General features: G+C 40.6%; 1 protein-coding gene across 1 annotated transcript in view; it reads right to left on the minus strand.

Moving 5' to 3' along the window:
* Window positions 1-22,655, minus strand: part of LOC150084627 (U4/U6.U5 tri-snRNP-associated protein 1) — a 343,250-nt gene that overhangs the window by 44,063 nt on the left and 276,532 nt on the right. Inside the window, exon 17 of the mRNA XM_090375366.1 lies at window positions 19,196-19,280. Within this exon, the coding sequence (XP_090231492.1) occupies window positions 19,196-19,280 (85 nt within the window). The remainder of the gene's footprint in view (window positions 1-19,195; window positions 19,281-22,655) is intronic.

The raw sequence follows: 22,655 nt of genomic DNA on the forward strand, positions 1-22,655 counted from the left end.
CTAGAAAAATTAGACAGATGGTCTGAGAAATGGCAGTTAAACATTGAGAAAATGAAAATTTGTCAATGTTTAATAAAATTGAAGTTAAACATAGAAATGCAAGGTACTGCATATGGGTAGCAGTAATCCCATATTAATGTACCAACTACATGGTACTACACTCAGGGTAGTGGAAAATGAAAAAGACACAGGGTAATGGTGCAGTCTGACATGAAGAGTTCTCTGAGTAGTGCAGACAAGCTGTCAGAACTGCTCATTGGGTTTGTAAATGGTATACAGGAACTTTGCCAAAAGGGATAATGATCCCATTATCCCATTGTACGAGCCAATGGTTAGGCCGCATCTTGAGTACTGCATACTAGTCTGGAGGCCATGTGGAGAAAGGATGTAGATCTGCTGGAATAAGTGCAGAAAAGGGCAATGCGATTGGTGAGAGGAACAAAAAGGTACCAAGAAAGGTTTCAGTTCTGAAAATTACAGCACCTGGAGACTAGGCATCTGCAAGGAGATCTGATTGAGGTATTTAAGGCTTTGAAAGAATTGAACAAGCTTAATGCTGATGCCATTCTTTCTGTTCCTCCTGAAAGGGTTCAGGTTTTCAAGTTTTGATTCAATTAACCAGTGATGCTATGAGCAGAAACCATTGTACTAAACTTTATTAAATTGTTTTCTTGTGTACCCCAGTATGTGTACTGCACACTTTGGGAAGCACTGTGCTAGGGAAAAGAATATTCTAAATCCATGAACCAGATGACATCATAGGGCCGAGAATATACAGGATCTATTAGCAGGGAATGATCACCCAGTTCTAAGTTGGATGATGTGAGAGGTAATAGTCGTTAAAGGCAAAGGATTGAATTTTAATTTGAGGAAGAGAGATTATGACAGCTTAAGGTGCTACATGGCCTCTATCAATTGGATGGTAAACGCACAGATTCAGATGTCTAGTATCATTGTTGCTGGCTCCAGGGTTGCCCCATTTGCCACCGAGTCCTCTGTACTGGGCATAGCCCAAGCAGTTACTTCTGCCCAACAACAGAACAATATACGCCAATTGTTGAGTGCCCCACCCACAACCCTAATTTCTCAGACCCCTTGTTTTTTTTTGCTGGCATCAGTTGGCTGATGTGAGATTAGTCCCCCCTTTATTATTATTCTTTATTTATTTTTCTTCCTGGTGTGGACTGCCAGGGAGGGGGTGGTGTCACGTGATGGCTCCCAATGGTATTGCACTCCATCCATTGGAAGTGGAGTTGATGCACAGTTAGTAAAGTAGATGAAGGTCCAGCTCAAAGAGCCTAGGGACAGGGAAATAGGTGGCAAACAACCCCCCTGTGGATGTTTTCTCCTGGTGTCAAGCGTGAACCGTTTTTTTTTTTTTTAAACACATTTAACATGCACGCAAACACATACATTACAGGTCCATTTTGTAGATGTTCCATTTAATACAGAATATATGGTGGAGATGGACTAGTCTAGGTGCCACCATAGACATTTATATACAATGACCCCCATCCCCAGCTACGTGGAGGCCCCTAATAAGTAGTAAGTGAAAGGAGTTGGTAGTAGTGGGAGAAGTCTGGGATGTTTGGGTGGGTAAGAGGATAGTAAGTTGGGAATGGAAGACGGCATTTCCTAGAAAACTAAGTGATGAGAGTAGTAACAAATTACAGATTGTAGTGATGGACAGTGAGTCGATCCTACCCCAGAAAGGGATCAGTAAGTCCACCTAGTTGTGGGTCCCTGGAGGGGTTGATATTCTACCCTCTAAGGGTTAATGAGTGGTTCTCTGGTAGGGGGCCTACTAGGCTGAGGCCTGTTTCCCACTCAGCGTGATTGAGTGGGAGAGTCAGTTTATGTAATCACATCCCAATATGGGGTTAGCTGTCATGGTCTGGAGTGCCTTTCAAGTTTGGTAGTCATCGTCAGTTGGTTCCTCTTGTTGGGAATCCTGCTAGGATATGGGTGGAACCTGCAGGCTGGTCATGACCGAGTAGGATCCTAGTTTGGGTGAGCCAACAGACATCGCTGTTTCAATACACATTCTGTGAATTCATTGAATGCTGTTTTCCTTGTTTGTATAAGTAGAGTTGCCTGTTCCGGTGCATATGCCTTCGTGAGAGTTTGAAGAGGCATTTGCAGGTTTTGGTAAATAGGACAGGTGAAGGTAATATGGTGGGCTATCTGTGGCATTCTACAGGTGCAGGCAGGGTTTGTACCAGGCCCAACATATGAAGTTTCGTGTTGAGGCTTCCATGTCCAGTTAGTAGAAAAGTCATGTTTAAGCTTGGTATGAATCTTTCGTTGAGCTGTTTGTGGTGCTCCTGCAATGTTGGCATGTAATTATGGGTGGTTCTTCCAAGTGGGTTGGCAGCCCAGGAATTCTGCCAGATGGCGATCAGTTCACATCTAATTTATTCTTTTCGTCTCTTCTTGGGTGGTGTTGTTCAGGTCCAATGCTATGATGTTGCTGCGGCATGGGAGGTTCCGTCCCTTATGGTATATTAGATAATGGTATGCCACCTTGAGTTGAAGAGGTAACTTGCCAGATAGGACTTGCAGCACAGCAGGTCCAATCTGGATATACAATAAAGATTAATTAATTAAAAATGCATTCATAGTAGAGCTTTAAGGTTAGCCCCTTCAGACCCCCCAGGAGCTTGCCAGCATATTTTTTGATCTTCTCCTTGATGTAGTTGGCGTGTTCTCTGAAGGATAGCTTCTCATCCAGCAGGACTCCAAGATATTTGTAGAGTCAAGCTTTATTCGTTGGTTCCGATACTTAATCTGGGAGGACTGGTTGGGTTTAGGTGTCCTTTGAGAAGCAGCTGAGACTGCATGTTTGTGGTTTTCATACCACTGTGAGAGATCTTCCAGAACACTGTTGGCTGCTTCTTCAAATTGTTATCTCGAATCCCCATGCAGAACCATAGCCAGATCACTGGCATAAGCTATCTTCATGATATTTGGGTGGTGTTTTGATAGCTAGGTGTTGAATGCTGCATTCCATGCAAGGGGACCCTAAATGTATCTTTGTGAGCAACCCCTAGTTGAAGGTCTGGTAACTTTCTCAATAGGTGTTTTGACCACAAGGTGGTGGTCGTCCAGTTAGTTAGTTAGTTAGTTAGTTGAGTTTTATTGGCGCATCAGCAACTTAGGCTATAATGTGCCAAAACTTTGTCAACAAAATTAGTAAAACATTCAGTGACCTAATGAGTTAGGTCAATAAGTCAGAGTATAAAAACAATTGAAAACTGTAAAAGACAAATATCTGTAAACGAGTAACAATAGTAAACCTTAAAATAATAAGATTTTTTTTTTTTTTTTAAATATGAGTAAAAAGGTTTACTGTTTTTAGGAAACTAAAAATAGCAGACACATGGTCATTGTCGGATAAAATCTGACTGAGTGTATATGGCTCAGTCAGATGGTTAAAAGCGGTATAACGAGCATTTCTAAAATTGGTACAGTCACATAAAATATGTTTGATAGATAAAATGGTGTCGCACTGCTCGCACATAGGAGGGTCATCAGCCCTCAGCAAAAAGGAGTGTGTTAGATGACAGTGTCCTATGCGGAGCCGAACAGTGGTTCGGCTCCGCAAAGAACAACTTCCTCTTTGCGATCCCTGTGTAAGCTGGACCGCCATGGATGGATCATAGGCTTAATTCGACATAGTTTGTTTGTAGTAATCAGTCGATGCCATGAATCTTGCCACTGAGATTGTAGGTTACTACGGATCACTTGCCTGTAGTCTGTATAGGGGACTAAAAGGTCAAGATTATCCGTCAGGGCTGCCGATTTGGCTGCAGTGTCAGCAAATCATTTCCTCTAATCCCGATGTGACTGGGGATCCAGCAGAATCGGATATCGAATCCACTTACAAAGAGGCTGCATATTATCTGCTGGATTCGGGACAGGGTTGGATGATTAGTGTGTGACATCGCTGATAAAGCCTGTAGTGCACTCACTGAGTCGGCATATATAATACTCCGTTAGTAACGGTGTTTTCTTATGTGATCTAGAGCTAACTCTATGGCATGCAGCTCTGCAGTGTAAATGCTGCAGTCAAGGGGTATCTGCTCTGATACGGTATTATTTGGAAAGACAGCAGCAGATCCCACATACGATTCTGACTTCGAGCCGTCTGTGTAAACTGGCAAGAAGTCAGAATGTTCTGCACGGTGTTGTGAATAGAGCTGAAGGTAGACAGAGGCTGGAGTATTAGACTTCGTCGCAAGTTTGAGCGAGAAGTCACATGCTGGTGTTTGTGCATGCCAGGGTGGAAGGGGCTCCTTTGGTGATCGAGCGACCTTGGCTACCAAGATGTTAAGCTCATTGAGTAGCTCTTGAACACGAATGCCGAATGGGCGATTGGCGGTCCGCCGTGTGTTATAAAGATTTTCCCATCGTGGCTCGAAAACGGATGTCCACGTGGGATGGTCCGGCAGGAACTTCAGCTTGAAGGCATATTGTAGAGACAACTGGATTCGTCGAAGCGACAAGGATGGTTCATTTGCTTCGACATACAGACTTTGAACAGGTGATGTTCGGAATGCACCAGTAGCGATACGAATGGCTTGGTGATGGATGGGGTCAAGCCAACGAACAGCGCTATTTCTGGCAGATGCATACACCTGAGACCCATAATCTAATTTTGAGCGTACAAGTGCACGGTACAGACGTAGTAGAGTGCATCGGTCTGCACCCCAAGAGGTAGAAGAGAGAGAGCGGAGAATGTTAAGCCCTCTCGTGCACTTTGTGCGTAGCTGACAAATGTGTTGAACAAATGTCAACTTTTTGTCAAAAATGAGTCCCAGGAATTTTGCCTCTGATACAACTGGAATGGTGCTTTGTCCAAGTCGTAATTCAGGCTCAGGGTGGAGGTTACGTTTGCGACAAAAATGGACGCAAACGGTCTTCTCCGGTGAAACCATTGGCCGTGGCCCAGATGTTAACACGGTCAATAGCTTGTTGCAGTTGTCTCTCAATAACCCTCATATTGCATGATTGAGAGAATATGCTGAAGTCATCGACATAGAGTGCACTGTTTACAGTTGGAGGAAGTTGTTCAGAAATAGAATTTATTTTAATGGCAAAAAGCGTAACACTTAAGACAGATCCTTGTGGTACCCCCTCCTCTTGGCAAAAAGGCTGCGAAAGGGAGGATCCTACACGAACTTGGAAATAACGGCAGGATAAAAAATTTTTAATAAAAATGGGAAGGTGGCCTCTCAGACCGAGATTGTATAGGTCTTTTAAAATACCAAATCTCCAAGTTGTGTCGTACGCTTTTTCCATGTCAAAGAACACCGACACCAAATGTTCTCTTTTTAGGAAAGCATCTCGGATAGATGTTTCCAGTCTAACTAAGTGGTCCAATGTGGACCTATTTCTTCGGAAGCCGCACTGAAAGCGGGAGAGAAGGTCATTCGATTCTAAATACCATAAGAGCCGAGCATTGACCATTCTCTCCAATATTTTGCACACACAGCTGGTCAGAGCAATAGGACGGTAGTTTTTTGGATATTTAGGATCCTTTCCTGGCTTAGCAAAAGCAAGAATAGTTGCCTTGTGCCAGGTTTCCGGAAAGTGCTCCTCGAGGAAGATTCTGTTGTACAGGAGGAGCAGACGGTCCATGGATTCTGGTGAAAGATGTTTGATCATTTCATAATGGATGTTGTCTGGTCCAACAGCGGTAGCCTTTGTACGGGCGAGTGCTGTTTTCAGCTCATGGATATTAAATGGCCCATTGTATGGGTGGGATCCCTTCGATGTGAATTTAAGGGCCTGTTTTTCAGCGTTGCGCTTTAGGACCAGAAACTCTGGGGAGTAAGATGATGTTGCGGAGATGTTAGAAAAAGTTTCCCCAAGAGCATTCGCTATTGCAGTAAAGTCTGCAATAGTACATCCATTATATTCAAGGACCGATGAGGGGTGCGCTGTGTATTTTCCCTTCATTTTCCGGATTTTATCCCAGACTACCTTAGAGTTGGTAGACTGGTTAATAGATGATGTAAAACGGATCCACGATTCCTTTTGACTCTGACGACAGATGTAGCGTGCTTTGGCTCGTGCACGTTTAAAGGCTATAAGGTTGGTTGTGGTAGGATATCGGCGGAGTATCCCCCACGCTTTGTTTTGAGCCTTTTTTGCTGCTGTGCATTGTGAATTCCACCAGGGTTTGGGAAATGGTGGAAACCGGGCAGATGTTTTTGGAACAGTATTCGCAGCTGCTTGGACAATATTTTCTGTGATGTACTTAACTGCATCATTGATAGGCTCTTGACTGACTGTACTAAGATCAAAATTTGCCTGATATTGGAAGGCAGTCCAGTCAGCCTGATCAAACTTCCACCGTGGTAACCTGAAGGGAAGACATGGTCTCCCACTGTGTAACAAGGTTATCACAGGGAAGTGATCACTTCCGTATGGATTCTCCTCCACTTCCCAAGTGAGTGAAGGGAGCAGAGAAGGGGAGCAGATAGAGAGATCAATGGCAGAAAACGTACGGGTAGGCATGTGGAAAAAGGTGTTTGTTCCAGTATTTAGAAGGGAAAGGTCATTGTCATTGAGCATACGCTCTATGACTCATCCCCTTCCGTTGACGTTAGCACTACCCCACAGGGTGTTATGTCCATTCATATCCCCGAGAAGTAAGAAAGGGGGAGGCAACTGCGTTAGAAGATCATCAAGGTCTGCCTGGGAGATGTCGGTCCCAGGTGGCAAATAAATAGAGCATACAGTTAATAAGAATCCCACTGAAAGGCGAATTGCAACAGCCTCTATGCTGGTTGTAATTAGCAAGGGCTGCATTGGGGTATGGTTACCCACAAGGATAGCCACTCCCCCATGTACAGAGCCGTCCGCAATTCTATCCTTTCGAAAAACTGTGATGTTGTGCATGGTGGGATCATCATTTGCCTTTAGATATGTCTCCTGCAAGCAAAAGCAAACTGGCTCGTGCTTTTGCAGGAGGGCCTTGATGTCATCTATATTTCGCCGGAATCCACGACAATTCCATTGTAGGAATTTAGCCATTATTTTGGCTTGGTGGGTCCATCAGGCGGCTTCCGAGGTGCTGAGCGCTTACTTTTGTCAGTCTTGGATTTATCTTTTTTGGGGAAGAAAGGACGCTGTCCCGTGTCCATTTCCTCCTCCGCAAAGAGTTCCAAGACTGACTCTTCGGGTACCTCCTTCTGCTCGACATCCATCTTTTCTTGGGTACTAGGGGGGACTTCCCCTTTCTTATTCTTTTCTTTCATAACTACCTTTGTAATTTGTGGAGCATTAGGAGGTACCGATATAGGAGTGGCAGCTGATTGGTCCTTCTGTGTAGGTTTTTGCGAACTTAAGAGATACCGCGCGATGGGAGTGAAAGACTCCTTTGGAGGAGGAATGGTCATGTCCGTCTGAGTCCCGACGGAACACCTCCCTGCTACCTTCTGGGCGTAGGTTGGTCTGTTGATATTCAGGGGTTTGACCGATTTCCTTGCCTCCTGGTATGATATATTTAGCTCTGCCTTCAGCCGTTGAATTTCTTTTTCTTCTTTCCACCTCTGGCATGCTCGTGAGTAGGCCGGATGTTCGCCCTCACAGTTAATACAGGTGGGTTTTGCGGCTGAACAAGCTGTTGTATCGTGGTCCTTTGCACCGCATCGAACGCATGCAAGGACTCCACGGCAGGCCATTTGAGAATGTCCATACTTCTGGCACTTAAAGCACCGTAAAGGGTTCGGAATGTATGGACGCACTGAACAGTTGATGTATCCAGCTTTAATCTCGTCAGGAGGTTTAGGAGTGTTAAAAGTCAGGATTACGCTCCTGGTTTTAACAATTTTTCCATCCCTTCGCGCAGTGATTCTCTTGACGGCAATGACTCCCTGTGGTTTTAATTCGGAGCAGATTTCCTCCTCGGTGACGTCGAGAAGGTCCCACTCCGAAATGACACCTCTCGATGAATTGAGTGTTCTGTGTGGTGTCACTGTTATAGGGATTCCTCCGATTGATGTTACTCGGAGTAGATGTTCGGATTGCCTGTCATTTTTTGTTTCAATTAAGAGGTCTCCAGAACGGAGCCTCTTAACTGATTTGGGAGAACCTACTAACCCATCTAACCCTTTTTGAATAAAAAAGGGCGACATTTTACCAATCGGTTTTTCACCGGTGGAATGAATAATTAGGAATCTTGGGACTGGCCCTGATGATGATGTTTCAGTTCGCTGCCTCTTTGGTGCAATAATATCTGCCTCTCCGTCTATGTTTTCAGATAGGGACCGGGTTGGGGCCCCTGAAGAAGTAAGTTTATCAGGATTCATGGAAATTTTTAAGTTGTTCAGTGCCCGGGCTCCCCACCCACCACGGAGCCCAAAGGGACGCCCACAACCCGGCATGCAATAAATGCACTCGGGAGTGGGACGCCAGGGCTACCCAGACACTATACCCGCACCGCCGCCAGCCTGAATCCTGTCCCTCGGACCATGAGGGTAGGGGCGTGGCATTGACACGGTTGACCCTCGCAGGCGAGCCTACTAGCCGATTGATCCTAGCCGGGCCTTCCAGGACTACCCGTCTTGTCGAAGCAGGGGCCAAAGTGGTGTATTGAAGCTGGACCCCTCAACCACCAGGATCCCCCTTTCCGAATTTCCACGGGTCGCAGCGCACGGCCAACACACCGGATTCCATTGATGTAAGCCCGGAACCTAGGCTGTGGGCGTTGGATCCCAGTGATGCTAGTCTGGAAGTCCAGCAGCGTCACTGGGAGGTCCCCTCACCACGTACAGGTGCCCACGTCGAGGGGGGTCGTCCAGGTAGGTGGACGCTAGGCGATACATTGGTGTAGACGCCCCTGCCTCTCAGATACATTGGTGCAGACAGCCATGCCAATGCCCTGGCATGCCTCCTCGACATGCCAGGGCATTTTCCGGATTTGGCAGACCGGATGGCCTCCCCGATTTCATCTTTGGTGATAGGTTCAGCAAGTGGTATGCCTGCACATGCAAGGGTGTCTCGATTGCAAATACATTAGAATTATGGTATACGTTTAAAGTTATATTCACAGAAGCCTTGAATACATTTATACCATAAGAAAATATAGCACGAGGTGGAATCCAAGACAGATGTACAATGAACTAGGCAGTTTAACTGGGCAGAAAAAAGATGACATGGAACAGATACAGAGTAATAAAAAGTAACTTATAACATCTAAAATCGATCTATAACAGTACCGGCTAAGACAGCCAAGAGTGGGAACAAGGAGTTTTTTAAGTATACAAAGAGAAGAAAAATCGATTTGGTCCTCATGTAATTCACGACTCTTGCATAATTTTTGGGACATTCAATTTTTTGACGTGTTAGAATATATGCATAATGCACTTATTATCTTCACCACGCCCATCCATCCACACGTAATAACTCAGCTCCCAGTGGATGGATTTCTATGAAATTTCATAAAAATTTGGTAATTATTATTTCTTTGTCCTTCCATCTGCATGTAATAACTTGTTGACTCCCAGTGAACTAGTTTTTCACAAAATTTTATAACTGACTTTTTTGAATGATTTGTTGAGCATTCCCAATTTCATTATTATATTGTAACTGAAGCACTAGATATTATGTTTGCTATAAGCTGGTTGCAAGAATGAATGGGCTTGAATTTGGTTTTTATGGCACAAAAATGACTTTTTAAAGCTTAAAAAGATCAAGCTTTTGGTAACCTTTAAAAAGATTACCTCATTGAAGGGTTATATACAGTCCGACCTCTCTTTAACGAACTTCCATGCAGCAAATTTTTCTATGTAGCAAACTTTTTTGATTTCCCCTTGGTCATTACATTGAAAATAGTTTCCATATAACGAAGAAAATATGCATATGATGAAGTTATGTCAAGAGACCTGGGTATGCATTGTTCACACCTATGGCCTTTAGGCAATACAGCTGATGCTGTGGAAAGCAGGAATTAAGAGCTAAAGTGTTTAATTTTTAAGAGCATTCCACAATTTAGTGTTGCCTGTAAAGCCATTACTGTACCGAGAAGTCATGGTGGTCAACTGCTATCTATGTGCTGTCCACAGTTATTCGCTCTGGTCAATCTGTTTCCAATTAGAGAATTAGGAGAGAGTGATTTTCCTTTATCCCAGAAATTCATTTGTTGTTTCGCAGAAATGAGTCATCCACACTTTCACTAAATTTTGCCCGTCTCTGTATGGCAGGTACAAGTCCCTAAATTAGTTTTGTTTTAGCTGCTGTGCAAGTAACCTTACAATATCTAAGAGGAAGTCTTTGAGTGTAGTGGAAAAAGTGGAAGTGCTTAATTTTAATAAATCAGCGGTTCCCAAACTGTGCACCGCAGAATATTTTAAATTTTCGAGGGAAACACAGCAATACTCAACATCTGTCGGACACCGCGCGAACTACCAACTCGAGGCAGTTCACAGTTTCAACATTTATTATTATTATTATTATTTATTCATTTTATTACATATGCTTCACCCCTGAACAGCCTTCAGCTAGGAGGGTGCCTATATACATTTATACATTATAAGTTAGAGAGCAAACATAGAAATCGTACATCTAAAGTGAGCAAATAAAGCAGATATAAATATATACAATGACACAAGCAAAAGATAGAGACATATAAAAACATACGCGTCCTAATATATGCATTTACAGCAAATACATATACATACATTTATTAGTATAGATCAGGGCGTTAAGGAAAAAAAAAAAAAAACCCAACCCACTTTAAAATTTGGTATCAATGCCAATAGTGACACGGTTTTTCAGAATGTCAACCATGTTTCAATTCTCAAACTGTTTGAGAAAACTGGACCAGTTGGAAGCATGTGAAATTATGCCTGTATGAAGATGTAGATGAAGCCATTTTTAAGTGGATGACGTTGATTTCAGACCAAAACATGCCGATATCAGGGCCATTAATAAAAGAAAAGGAAATGGGCATCTTTTCTGGGGCATAAAACATTCTGGTTGGCTGGACAAATTTAAAAATAGTAAGGAGAGAATTACAGTCGTGGTTGATGCAAATATGGCTGGTAATGAAAAAATGAAGATTTTGGTAATAGGCAAAAGTAAACAACCCCGATGTTTCAAAGGAGTAAAGTTGTTAGAGTTGGACTACAACAAAAAAGCTTGGATGACAAGTGGAATTTTTGAACAGTGGATTTTAAATTTCGATAGAAAGCAAAAGAAAAAAGAAAAATCGGTTTGATTGTCGAAAACTGCCCACCTTCACTCAATAATTTCGAAACTAACAAGTGTGAAGTTTATTTTCTTCCCTCCGAATATCTCATCTAAATTGCAGCCAATAGACCAAGGCACTATCAAGAATTTGAAAATGCACTACCGAAGGCACATATGAAAATAGAAACCAACCAACTTATAGATTCTGCTATAGATTTGTGGAGGTGCATATGAGAGTTTGAAAAAGTGTGGAGTCAAGGTGTGACAGAAACAATGATTAAGAATTGTTTCACAAAAGCAGGTTTTGCTAAAACACCAATTAACAGTGATGAGAGGGATGAACTGCTAAAAGACAATGAGCAACCTTGGGAAGAACTCCAAGCGAGAGGTTTGATCAGTGGAGAAACTGTTCTTGAAGAATCTTTAGGAGTTGACAACAATGTCATAGTAGCTGAATATCCGAGTGACTCCAACATTTTGGAGAGTAATCAAAGAACTAGTGACAATAACGACGATGAGTTGGATGAAAATGAGGGCAACGAAGGCAATATTAAACCTTCCAAACATGAAATGTTGGCAGCGTTTGAAACTTTGCATCAAGGCCTTCGGTGTGAAGAAAATGTGACAGAAAATATATTTGAGTGCTTAAAAACAAACATTTTTATGAAAGATGTACAGTAAAATCCAGTGTACAACAAAAAATAATCAAATATTTTACAACATAATTCTTAAGTGTACTAATATATTGTGCACATCATGTAAGTAGTAATTTCTTAATATGTGATATTAATAAATTAATTATTTTAAAATGTTAGAAAATTTATTCAATCCCACTTATTTCTGAATGTTGAATTACAAATTTTGGAGAGTTTGTTTGTTGCTTGGTTTTTAGGAGCATTAGCAACTATGGCCATATTGCTCCGGGAATATGCGGTGGTCATTCCCTGACCTTTCCGCACCCTCCGTATTTGGTGGTGACGGGCTCGAACCCTGGTCTAATCAAGAAGCATGTGCTATGAACTGCTGCTCCTTCCCACCTGGCTACAGAGGCGCCTTTTTGGAGAGTAATCAAAGAACTAGTGACAATATCGACGATGAGTTGGATGAAAATGAGGACAACGAAGGCAATGAGTTGGAATATTGTTAAAAAGGTCATATTTCTTTATAACGAATTTTTTCAGGCAAGTGATCAATTTCATTATATGAATGTCCCATTGTATGTACATCAATAAATAAAATTTGGTATAAGAGTAAAAAAACACTGTTTACATCAGTGTTTCTCAACCTTTTTTGTTTGTGTACTCCCAAAGAACCACGTTCTTATTTTTGTACCTCCATATATGTATGTCTACTATATTTTACTACAAGTAAACCTCTACACTTGAATTCTAAGTGCTTACAGTGAGTTACCCTTTTTTGTACTTATATAGTAAAACAGATGATAAGACCCCTGTTATGCACGTTTTGTGTTGCGCAACAAATTGTCGAAATACAGACATTTATTCTCATTATAATATCACTTCTACAAAAACAGTGTTTAAAAGAAATACAAACATTTATTTTCATTATAAATATCACAATAGTGTATATACAACAATACAAAACACGCTTAAGTAAAAAATCGGATAAATCATCACTTAGCTTAATAATGGAAATAATGTAATTAATACAAAATATGGTTAAGTAAAAAATATGTTTCGATTGTTCCAAAATATTTTTGTTTCTTATTAATCTCTCGCGTAACTCCTGGGGAGCTCCTGCATACCCCCAGTTGAATAATGCTGGTCTATATTATATAAGAGTATACATATTAATAGCTTGTAAAAAATTAAAAACTGCTGACGCATGATCATCATCAGAAAACATCTGACTGAGTATATACATGGCTCAGTCACAGTTAAAAGCAGTGAAATGTGCATTTCTAAGATTGGTACATTCAGTTAAAGCATGCTTAACGGATAAAATGGTGTCACACTGCTTGCAAATAAGAGGTTTATTGGCCCTCGGCAGAAATGGAATGAAAGCTGAGGAAGATTAACTTCCTCTTTACAATCCCTGAGAAGACTGGACTAACATGGTTTGATTAGTCTTAATCTGATATAGGTTGTTTGTCATGCCACAAATCTCGCCACTGCAAATATATCTTATTACGGATTATTTGCCTGCAGTCTGAATAAGAGACTGACAAGCCATGAATTATTCGTAAGGGCTGCTGATTTGGCTGATACTGCAGCCAAATCATTTCTGGTAACACCAATGTGGCTGGGGATCCAGCAGAAACAGGACACCAAATCCACCTTATTAGAACGTGCATATCTTCTGCTGAACAAGGGGTTAGGTGAATATTGTATCTCATCACTGATAAACTCTATAGTTTGCTCAAAGAATCAGTATACAGGCTGGCCTCGATTAATGCGATTAATTCATCCCGCGAGCGCATTGCGCAAACACATTAATCGAATATAATAATCAATAGGAAAAATTATAATTGGTCCTTGACCTTCTGGAATGTCCATAAAGAATTTTAAAAATAACTTTTAAACTGTATACAATGTAAAAGATAATGAAAATAATTATGGAATTAAATGTTTATTGCATAAAACAGCGGTTCCCAAACTGTGCACCGCAGAATATTTTAAATTTTCAAGGGAAACACAGCAATACTCAACATCTGTCGGCCACCACGCAAACTACCAACTCGAGGTAGTTCACAGTTTCAACATTTATTATTAAGTTGTTTGTACCTAACTACTTAATAAAAGGAACTGTTAGGTATTTCTTTTGGTCTAGGTGCACTGTGAAAAAATTACTGAGACACCAAGGGCACCGTGAACCGAGAAATTTGGGAACTTCTGACATAAAATACACAATGCAGAAATGACTGTTGCGGAAATATTTGAACAGTGTTAACTTTCTCTTTTCATCAATCAATTTCCGATAGCGGACAACAATCTTCTCTGGGCCCTGGCAAAATAAATATTGCAGAGAACCTCAAACCTTTTGTTTGGGGTTCTCTGCGATATGAAAGATTTCATCTAGTTCTTTTACCGTTTTCTCCTTCGCGGTAACATTTTCATCTGGCTCATTTCAAAATTTGAATTTTTAAATGCAAGTCTGCATTGACTTTATTAGCGGGAGACAAACACGTCTTCTTCCAGTGGTTGATGGAACACACCGAGGCGGGCAGCAGGCAAATGTTTGTTTATTGTCCGTCTGACATGCGATAAGCTTAACGTGCAATTCAAATCTTTTTCAACTATCGCATAAAAAAAAAAAAAAATGCATTAACTGGAAATTTGCATCGCATAGTGAAAAGTAGTATAATTTTTTCAAATAGCAGTAACTGAAAAACGTGTTAATCGAACTCACGTTACACAAGGGCTAGCTGTATATAATAAATCAATGATGTTTGGTGAGTTCTTATGTGATCCAAGGCTAACTCTACAGTGTGCAGTTCTGCAGTATATATGTTGAATTCAGAGGGAATCTGGGATCTGCTACTATCTGAAAAGACAGCAGCAGATCCCACATATGATTCTGACCTCAAGCCATCTGCGTAAACTGGCAAGAAGTCAATGTTCAGCTAGGTTTTCTGAATAGAGCTGAAGGTAGATGGAAGACAGGGTGTTAGACTTCTTCACTTCTTAAGTGAGAATTTGCATGCTGGTATTTGAGCAATTCAGGGTGGAAGGGGTGCTTTGGTAATAGTGCAACCTTGTTTACCATGATGTTAAACTCTCTGAGTAGCTCTTGAACACATACTGAATGGACGGTTGTCAGTCTGACGAGTGTTATAAAGATTTTCCCATCGCTGCTCAAAAATGGATGTCCATGTGGGGTGGTCTGCAGGGAGTTCGGCTAAAAGCACACTGTAGAGACAACTGTTTTTGTTGAAGTGACAATGATGGTTCATTTGTTTCAACATATAGATTTTGGACAGGAGATATTCTGAACACTCCAGTAACAATATGAAAAGCCTGGTGATGAATAAGATCAAGCCAAAAAGGAACACTATTTCTGGATAACATATACACCTGAGACCCATTGTCTAAATCTCATACACTTTGTGTGTAGCTGATAAAGTATATTAGCAAATCCCAACTTTTTGTCAAATATAAGTCCCAAGAATTTTTTTCTCTACTACTACTGGAATGGTGCTTTGTCCAAGTGTTAATTCAGGTTCAGGGTGAAGGCCATGTCTGCGAGAACCTGAAACCAGTGGCCATTTCCCAGGAGTTAAGGTGATTAATGGCTTGTTGCAGTTTCCTCTCTCTCTCTCCATTTTGTATGACAGGGAGAATATGCTGAAGTCATTAACATAGCATGCATTGTTTACAGCTGGAGGAAGTTGTTTGCTAATGGAGTTTACTTTAATGGCAAAAAGCACATTTGAAACAGATCCATGCAGTACTCTTCTTGGCAAAAGGACTAAGAGAGAGAGGGTGGATCCTATTTAAACTTGGAAAAAACAATAGGATAAAAAAGTTTTTGATAAAAATGGGAAGGTGACCTCTTAGACAGAGGTTATAAAGATCTTTTAAAATGCCAAATCTCCAACTTGTGTTATATGCTTTTTCTGTTGACACCAGGTGCTCTCTGTTTAGGAAAGCACCTCAAATAAATGTTTCCATTCAAATTAAGTGGACCTGTTAGTTCAGAAGCCTCACTGAATATGGCAAAGAGGTTATTTTATTGTAGATACCATAAAAGACGAGCATGGACCATTCTCTCCAATATTTTGCATGAATAGCTATTCAGACAGTAATTTTTCAGAAATTTGGGATCTTTTCCTGGTTTAGATAAAGCAAGAATATTCACCTTGTACTAGATACCCGGAAAATGCTCTTCCAGGAAGGAAGAGCAGGTGGTCCATGGATGTCATCTGGTCCAAAAGAACTTGCTTTTGTAAGGGTGAGGGCTGTTTTCATCTTGTGTATGGTAAATGGCCCATTATATGGATAAACACCCTTTGATATGAAATTAAAGACCCGATTCTCACTTTTGTGTTTAAGGACTAGAGACTCAGGAATAAGATGATGTTGCTGAGATTTTATAAAATTTTTCCCCTTCTTGGGGAAACATCTAGTAAAAATGGAACTGATCACTATATTGCATTTGAGTCTGCAATAGTGCATCCATTATATTCCAGACCGATGAGAGGTGTGCTGTGTATTTCCCCTTCATTTTTTGGATTTTGTCCCAAATCACCTTAGTGCTGGTCATCTGGGTAATAGGTATTGTGAAGCAGATCGATGAGTCCTTTTGATTCTGACGGCAAATGTAGCTTTGGATCAAGCATGTTTAAATTTTGGTTAAAAGCTTTTAGGCTGGCCATGGTAGGATGTGGTTGGAATATTCCCCAAGCTCTTTTTTTTTTGCTGCTGTGAATTCTGCATTCCACAATGGTTTGGGAAAAGGTGGAAACCAAGTGGATGTTTTTACCAATTGTAGCTATATGGACAATACATCCTGTGATGTATGTAACTACATCACTGATAGACTCTTGACCGACTGCAACAATGTCAAAATTTGGCAGATCTTGAAAGACACTAAGAGGAAGACAGTCTCACATTAATTAGGGTGGTTATCACGAGGAAGTGAAGGGAGGAAAAAGGTGAGCAGAAAGAAAGATCAATGGCAGAAAACGTACATGTAGGCATGTGGAAGGTGCTTGTTCCTACTTTTAGAAGAAGAGGTCATTATCAGTAAGCATATGCCTCATAACTCGTCCCATTCTACTGATGTTAGCATTACTCCACAGGGTGTTATGTCCATTAAAATCCTTGAGAAGTAAGAAGGGGTAGGCAACTGCATTACAACATTACCAGGGTCTTTCTGAGAGAAGTCAGTTCCAGGTGGCAAATAAACAGATTAGACTGTTAATAAAAATCCCACTGTCTCTAAGTAGCAAAGACTGGTGGGTCTGGATACCCACAAGGACAGCAACTCCTGCCTGAGCAAGACCATCTACAATTCTATCTTTATGAATAATAATAAGGTTACACATGGTGGGTTCATCATTTGCATTTAGAAAAGTTTCCTGTAAACAAAAGCACCCCGGTTTGTGCTTAGTGCCTTGATGTTTTCTGTATTTTACTGGAATTCATGACAATTTCACCGCAGGAATTTACTTGAGCTTGGTGGAGCGTTCAGTCAGCTTCCAAAGCACTGAGGGCTTACTTTTCTCAGTCTTGGATTTATCTTTTTTTTACAGAAATATGGACGCTGTCCTGTGTCTATTTCTTCCTCCACAAACAGTTCCAAGACTGATTCATAAGGTACCACCTTGGTTTTGTCATCCATTTTTTCTTGCAGAGGCATCGGTGGTTGAGTTTTCTGTACTGGTACCTCAGTGCTCAATTTTGGTAATGCTGAAGCAGAAGGAAGTACTGATATTTGAGTGGCAGCTGACAATGTTTTCTGTGCTGATTTTTCTCAGCTCAGTAGATAGTGGGCAATGTTCATAAATGACTCTTTCTGTTTGAGTCCCAATTGAACACTTCTTAGCAATCTTTTCAGCATATGTTGTCTTATTGCTATTTACTGATTTAACTGCTTTTCTGGCCTCTTGATATGATATGTTCAGCTCTGCCTTTATTCATTGTATTTACTTTCATGGTCCTTTGCAACATATCGATCACATGCAATAGCACCATGGCAAGCCATTTGTGAATGTCTATATTTCTGGCACTTGAAGCACCTTAATGAGTTTGGGATGTATGGACATTCTGTGCAGTCCTGATAACCAGCTTCAATCTCATTAGGGAATATTGGTGTATTGAAAGTATGAATGAGGTTTCTAGTCAGGAATAAATTCCTATCCCTATGTACAAATATTCGATTTGCAGCTGTCACTCCTTGGCTGAACAGATTTCCTTTTCAGACATTTCAAGCAGATCCCATTTTGAGATTATACCTTGGGATGAGTTTATTGTTTTGTGGGGTGTTAATATACCCCACAAAACAATACAATCAGCATTCTCCCAATTAATATTGCTTGGAAGAGTTGTTCTGAGCACCTCACTAAAGTTGTTCTGATAGGTTCTCAGTAAGGACATCGCCAGAATGAAGCCGTTTAACCAATTTGGGTGAACCTGCTAGCCTTTTCAAACCCTTATGGATGAAGAAGGGTAACATGTTTGCTATGAGCTTTTCACTGGTGGAACGTACAATCAGGTATCGAGGTGTTGGGCCTGATGTATCTTTGGTTCTGAGTCTTTTTTCCGAGGTAAAATTTTCTGGGTCATGCGTATATTTTTTTGGTAGAGACCTTGTTCGGGTCCCAGAAGATGAATTTAGAGTATCAGGATTCATAGAGGTTTTTACATTTGCTTAGTGACTAGGCTCCCCAACCAGCGTGGAGCCAAAATGGGATGCTCACTACCTGGCAAGCAACAAATTCACTCAGGAATGACAGGGCTACCCAGACACTATACCTGCACCGCTGCCAGCCTTCATGTCCCTCAAACCACGAGGGTAGGGGGATGGTATCGGCACAGTTGATCCCTGCAGGTGAACCCACAAGCCCTCCCAGACCAGCCGTCTTGTTGAAGCAGGGCCCCTTCACAACCTTCAGATCCTTCTTTCTGAGTTTCCATGGGTCACAGTGCAAGGCAAATACACCAGATTTCTATGATGTTAGCATGAAACCTAGGCTATGGGCACTGGATCCCAGTGCCCATAGCCTAGGTTTCATGCTAACATCACTGCATCCCATTGATTCTGATTTGGAGGATCAGCAGTGTCACTGGTAGGCCCTTTCACCATGTATAGGTGTCTACATCGGGAGGAATGAATAGGAAATGTGGCAGATGTCCACATTGCCAATGTGGACATCTAAGAAAAAATGAACACCAGCTATAAGATTTCTTAAGTGTTCATCATTCCTCTCTTTCAACTTTCCAAAATGAAATTTTTAAGCAAAGAGAGCAGAAGATAATATGTTATTTATAAATTAAGAAAAAAAATTTATAATAAAAAAATTGTAAACCCTAACCTTTCTTCATTGCTAATTGTAAGGCCCCTGCAAGTCCTGAGCTAACATCAGGTTCTTCCTCTAAGATCGGCTCATTTTCTCTGTCCTGTAAATACAGCACGAGTAATTTCAATTAATGGATGAATGCAATTTTCAGAACAAATACATAATTAGATCAGCAGCGAATAAACATTTTGATCAATAAGGCCTAGTTTTGTTTATATGAAACATTCGCTTTTACATTTTTCAATTGAACTCATTGCTCAAACTTGGCCAAAATGCAGCACAAACTTTGAGAAGTTTGTGCTGCATTTTGTGCTGTACCTGTCAGAAAATTAACTAACAAAAACTGGTATATAATGTTTTGCATGTTTGATAAACTTTTGACAATAAACATATTTAACCTTATTTTTATGGACAGTTATCAGCTTCGCAGTTTCTAATATTCTTCAGTCAATGCGTGCTCAAATTGGAATATACCAGAATATTTGGCAACCAATCTATTATACATTATAGAAATTACTTGTGAATATATGTATTTTCTGAAAAGTCTCTGCTGAGTTTATAACATTAACCCCAATTTAATAATGCATTAATTTTTAAATACAAATTAAACAATTGATGCATTTGTACAAATGACTTAAGTGACACTTTAAATTAGGATATTATAAGGACAGTGATAACAGTTGAACTAGTACTTAGTACTATAATGGATGAGAGGTGTGTTTTTATTACTTCAGGTATACATAATCGAAGCCAAACACAGGATCCCTTCCCCCCCAACTATTCCTTGATTATATATGTGGAGGATGCATTATGGGGAAGGGAGTGTATTCTGTAACTTTTTTATTTCTTTTTTTAAACTACTTGGTGCTAATTTCTTTGCAAAAGAAATTTTGCAATTCTCATCACTTGAAACTGAAAAACTGCATCTACATAGTGTCATCTTTTCCAGAATATGGAAAATTTTATATATATGAGGTGCAATCAAGTTATAATGTCTCCAAATTTATTTCTCATAAAGTACAAAAAATACAGAAGTGAGACTTGCCTCACTTTTCAACATAGTCTCCAAGAAGTCGTACATATTTTTCACATCTGTTCTTCCAAGTTGTGAAGGCTGCGGCAAACTTCCTTTGAAGGTATATTCGGCCAACTGGTAAATGCCAGAAGCAGCTACTTGTTGGCTAGGAAATCTGTCACAAAGAGCATCCTTCATTGTTGGGAACAAAGTCACTAGGTGTAAAGTCAGATGAGTGGGATAACCTCAATGTTCTTTTCTTTAAAAAAATTTTGCACTTTCCAGAACATGGGGTGATGTATTGTCCTGATGGAAACAAATGTGATTCAGTCTGCATTGATGTTTTTTCTGAAGTGATGGGAGGAACGTTTTCTTCAGAATTTCTTCACATAGTTTGCTGTCACTGTAGGACCCTTGGGTACACAATGTGTAAGGCTTATTCCTTCAACATCCTAGAAAAGTGGCAGCTAAGTTTTAATAAAGCAAAATGCACTTAGGTAATAGCAACCACAAAATAAATTATACAATTGGTGGGGTTGAATTAAAAACAGTAGAGGAAGAAAGGGATCTGGGAGTTACAATAAGCAGATAAAGTTTTCTGAGCAGTGTAAACAGGCAGCCAGGAAAGCCCATGGTGTCTTATCATTATCCTTTAGAAATAGGAAGGTCTCATAATCCCACTCTATAATGCAATTACCTGTCTTTGGACCCTTTCAAAATACTTTGAAGGGATCCAAAAATGAATCGGCAAAAGGGCAACCATACAAGGAAAGACTGATTATGTGGGCTACAGAGCTTGGTAAACAAACATCTCAGAGGGGATTAAGGTTTATAAGGCTCTGAGAAGGGGTTAGTAAAATGAATGAAGGGAGAATTTTCACTGTTATAAAGAATTCCAGAACTAGGGACTATAAATTCAAATTATAGCAGAAGAGTTTTTAACTAGAATATAGGAAGTTTTCTTTTAGCGAGCAAGTTGTTGATTACTGGAATAAGTTGCCTCCACAGGTAGCCGAGGCTGACAATTTGAAGAAATATAAAGCTCACCTGGACAGTTACCTTTATGAGGAGGGAAGTGCAATAATTTGTTTCTTTTCTTTTTTTTTTTTCTGGTGGAACATCAAAAGCCTGTGGCTTCCTTGCACTATTTTCTATACAGCAACCACCATTTTCTCTGCAATTGCAGCATCACAGAACTTTTTTGGCGATGGTGAACCAGTGTGCTTCCATTGGACATTGAACCGGATTGAAGAGTAGAAACCATGTGTCATCCATCATAACAATTGAGGAAAAGGAAGAGCCACTCACTACCGCATCTTGAGTGAGCAATGCTTCACGCAAGCTGACATGACTGTCTTTTTGTTCCAGGGAAAGTTGCCTTGGAACCCACTGAGCAGACACCTTGATCATTCTAAGATCTTCATGGAGTACGGTATACATGATTCCAACGGAAATGGCTGCAATTTCATCCAATGTTGGTCTTCTGTCACCCAAAACTATTTCCTCAACCCAGTGGATGTTGGCCTCGGAACGACTGGTTCAAATCTTGGTTCAGGTGCTTCATTCTCGCAAGACTCCTGTACATCACAAAACTTACATACCCAGCTATGAACATTTTTCACACCCATGAGGCTACATACAGGACACATTTTGACATTTCCCAATGGATTTCAATTGGACTTTTCCTGGTTAGATGCAAAAATCGGATAATGACTCATTAGTGAGTGAAGGATGCCATTTTAAGCATTAAAAACATTGTATATTGTTCAGGGCATGAAATCAATGTGACATACTGCATTGTGCTACCATTTTCTGAAAACATTCAGAACTAATTGGCAGTCAGACTAAAAGCAGTCCCTCACTTCAATTATTTTTGGAGAAATATATTTGGAGACTTTATAACTTGAAGAACTCACCTTTTATGTCTTTTTAAACATTACATTCCTCTGATTTCTCTCTCATTTTTCTCTTCACATCCCACATAAAAAAATATACATGATGCACCTACAATTTTCAAACTTCTGAAACCACTTGGAATAAGCTGAAAATTTGTCTACAGGGAAATTGACAGATACAATGAACAACATAGAATTGATGACAGACCCCAATCCAGCCACCAAGAACTGTGAGGTCCCCTGCAGCTATCATGGTGGCAGAGAACAGAATTCGTAGGAATCCCCCTATGAAAACAGAAAATCATTTCCAGAGAAATGGGAATATCACCAAGATTGATGTCACGCATAATCAAAAGTGATCTAGGGATGAGTGCCTATCGCAGGAGAACAGGACATTTCCTAACTTCAGCTCTGATGGGACAAAGGTGCAAAAGATCAGAGGCACTGCAGCGTCGGTACGTGAATGGTAAGCATCGACAGACACTCTTCACAGATGAAAAGGTTTTTACTATTGAGAAGAGATACAACCGTCAAAATGACCAGGTGTATGCCAATAGCTCCACAG

Source organism: Mastigoproctus giganteus, chromosome 6 (genome assembly GCF_048544385.1).
Source record: "Mastigoproctus giganteus isolate SK-2022 chromosome 6, ASM4854438v1, whole genome shotgun sequence".
NCBI classification, from domain to species: Eukaryota; Metazoa; Arthropoda; class Arachnida; order Uropygi; family Thelyphonidae; genus Mastigoproctus; species Mastigoproctus giganteus.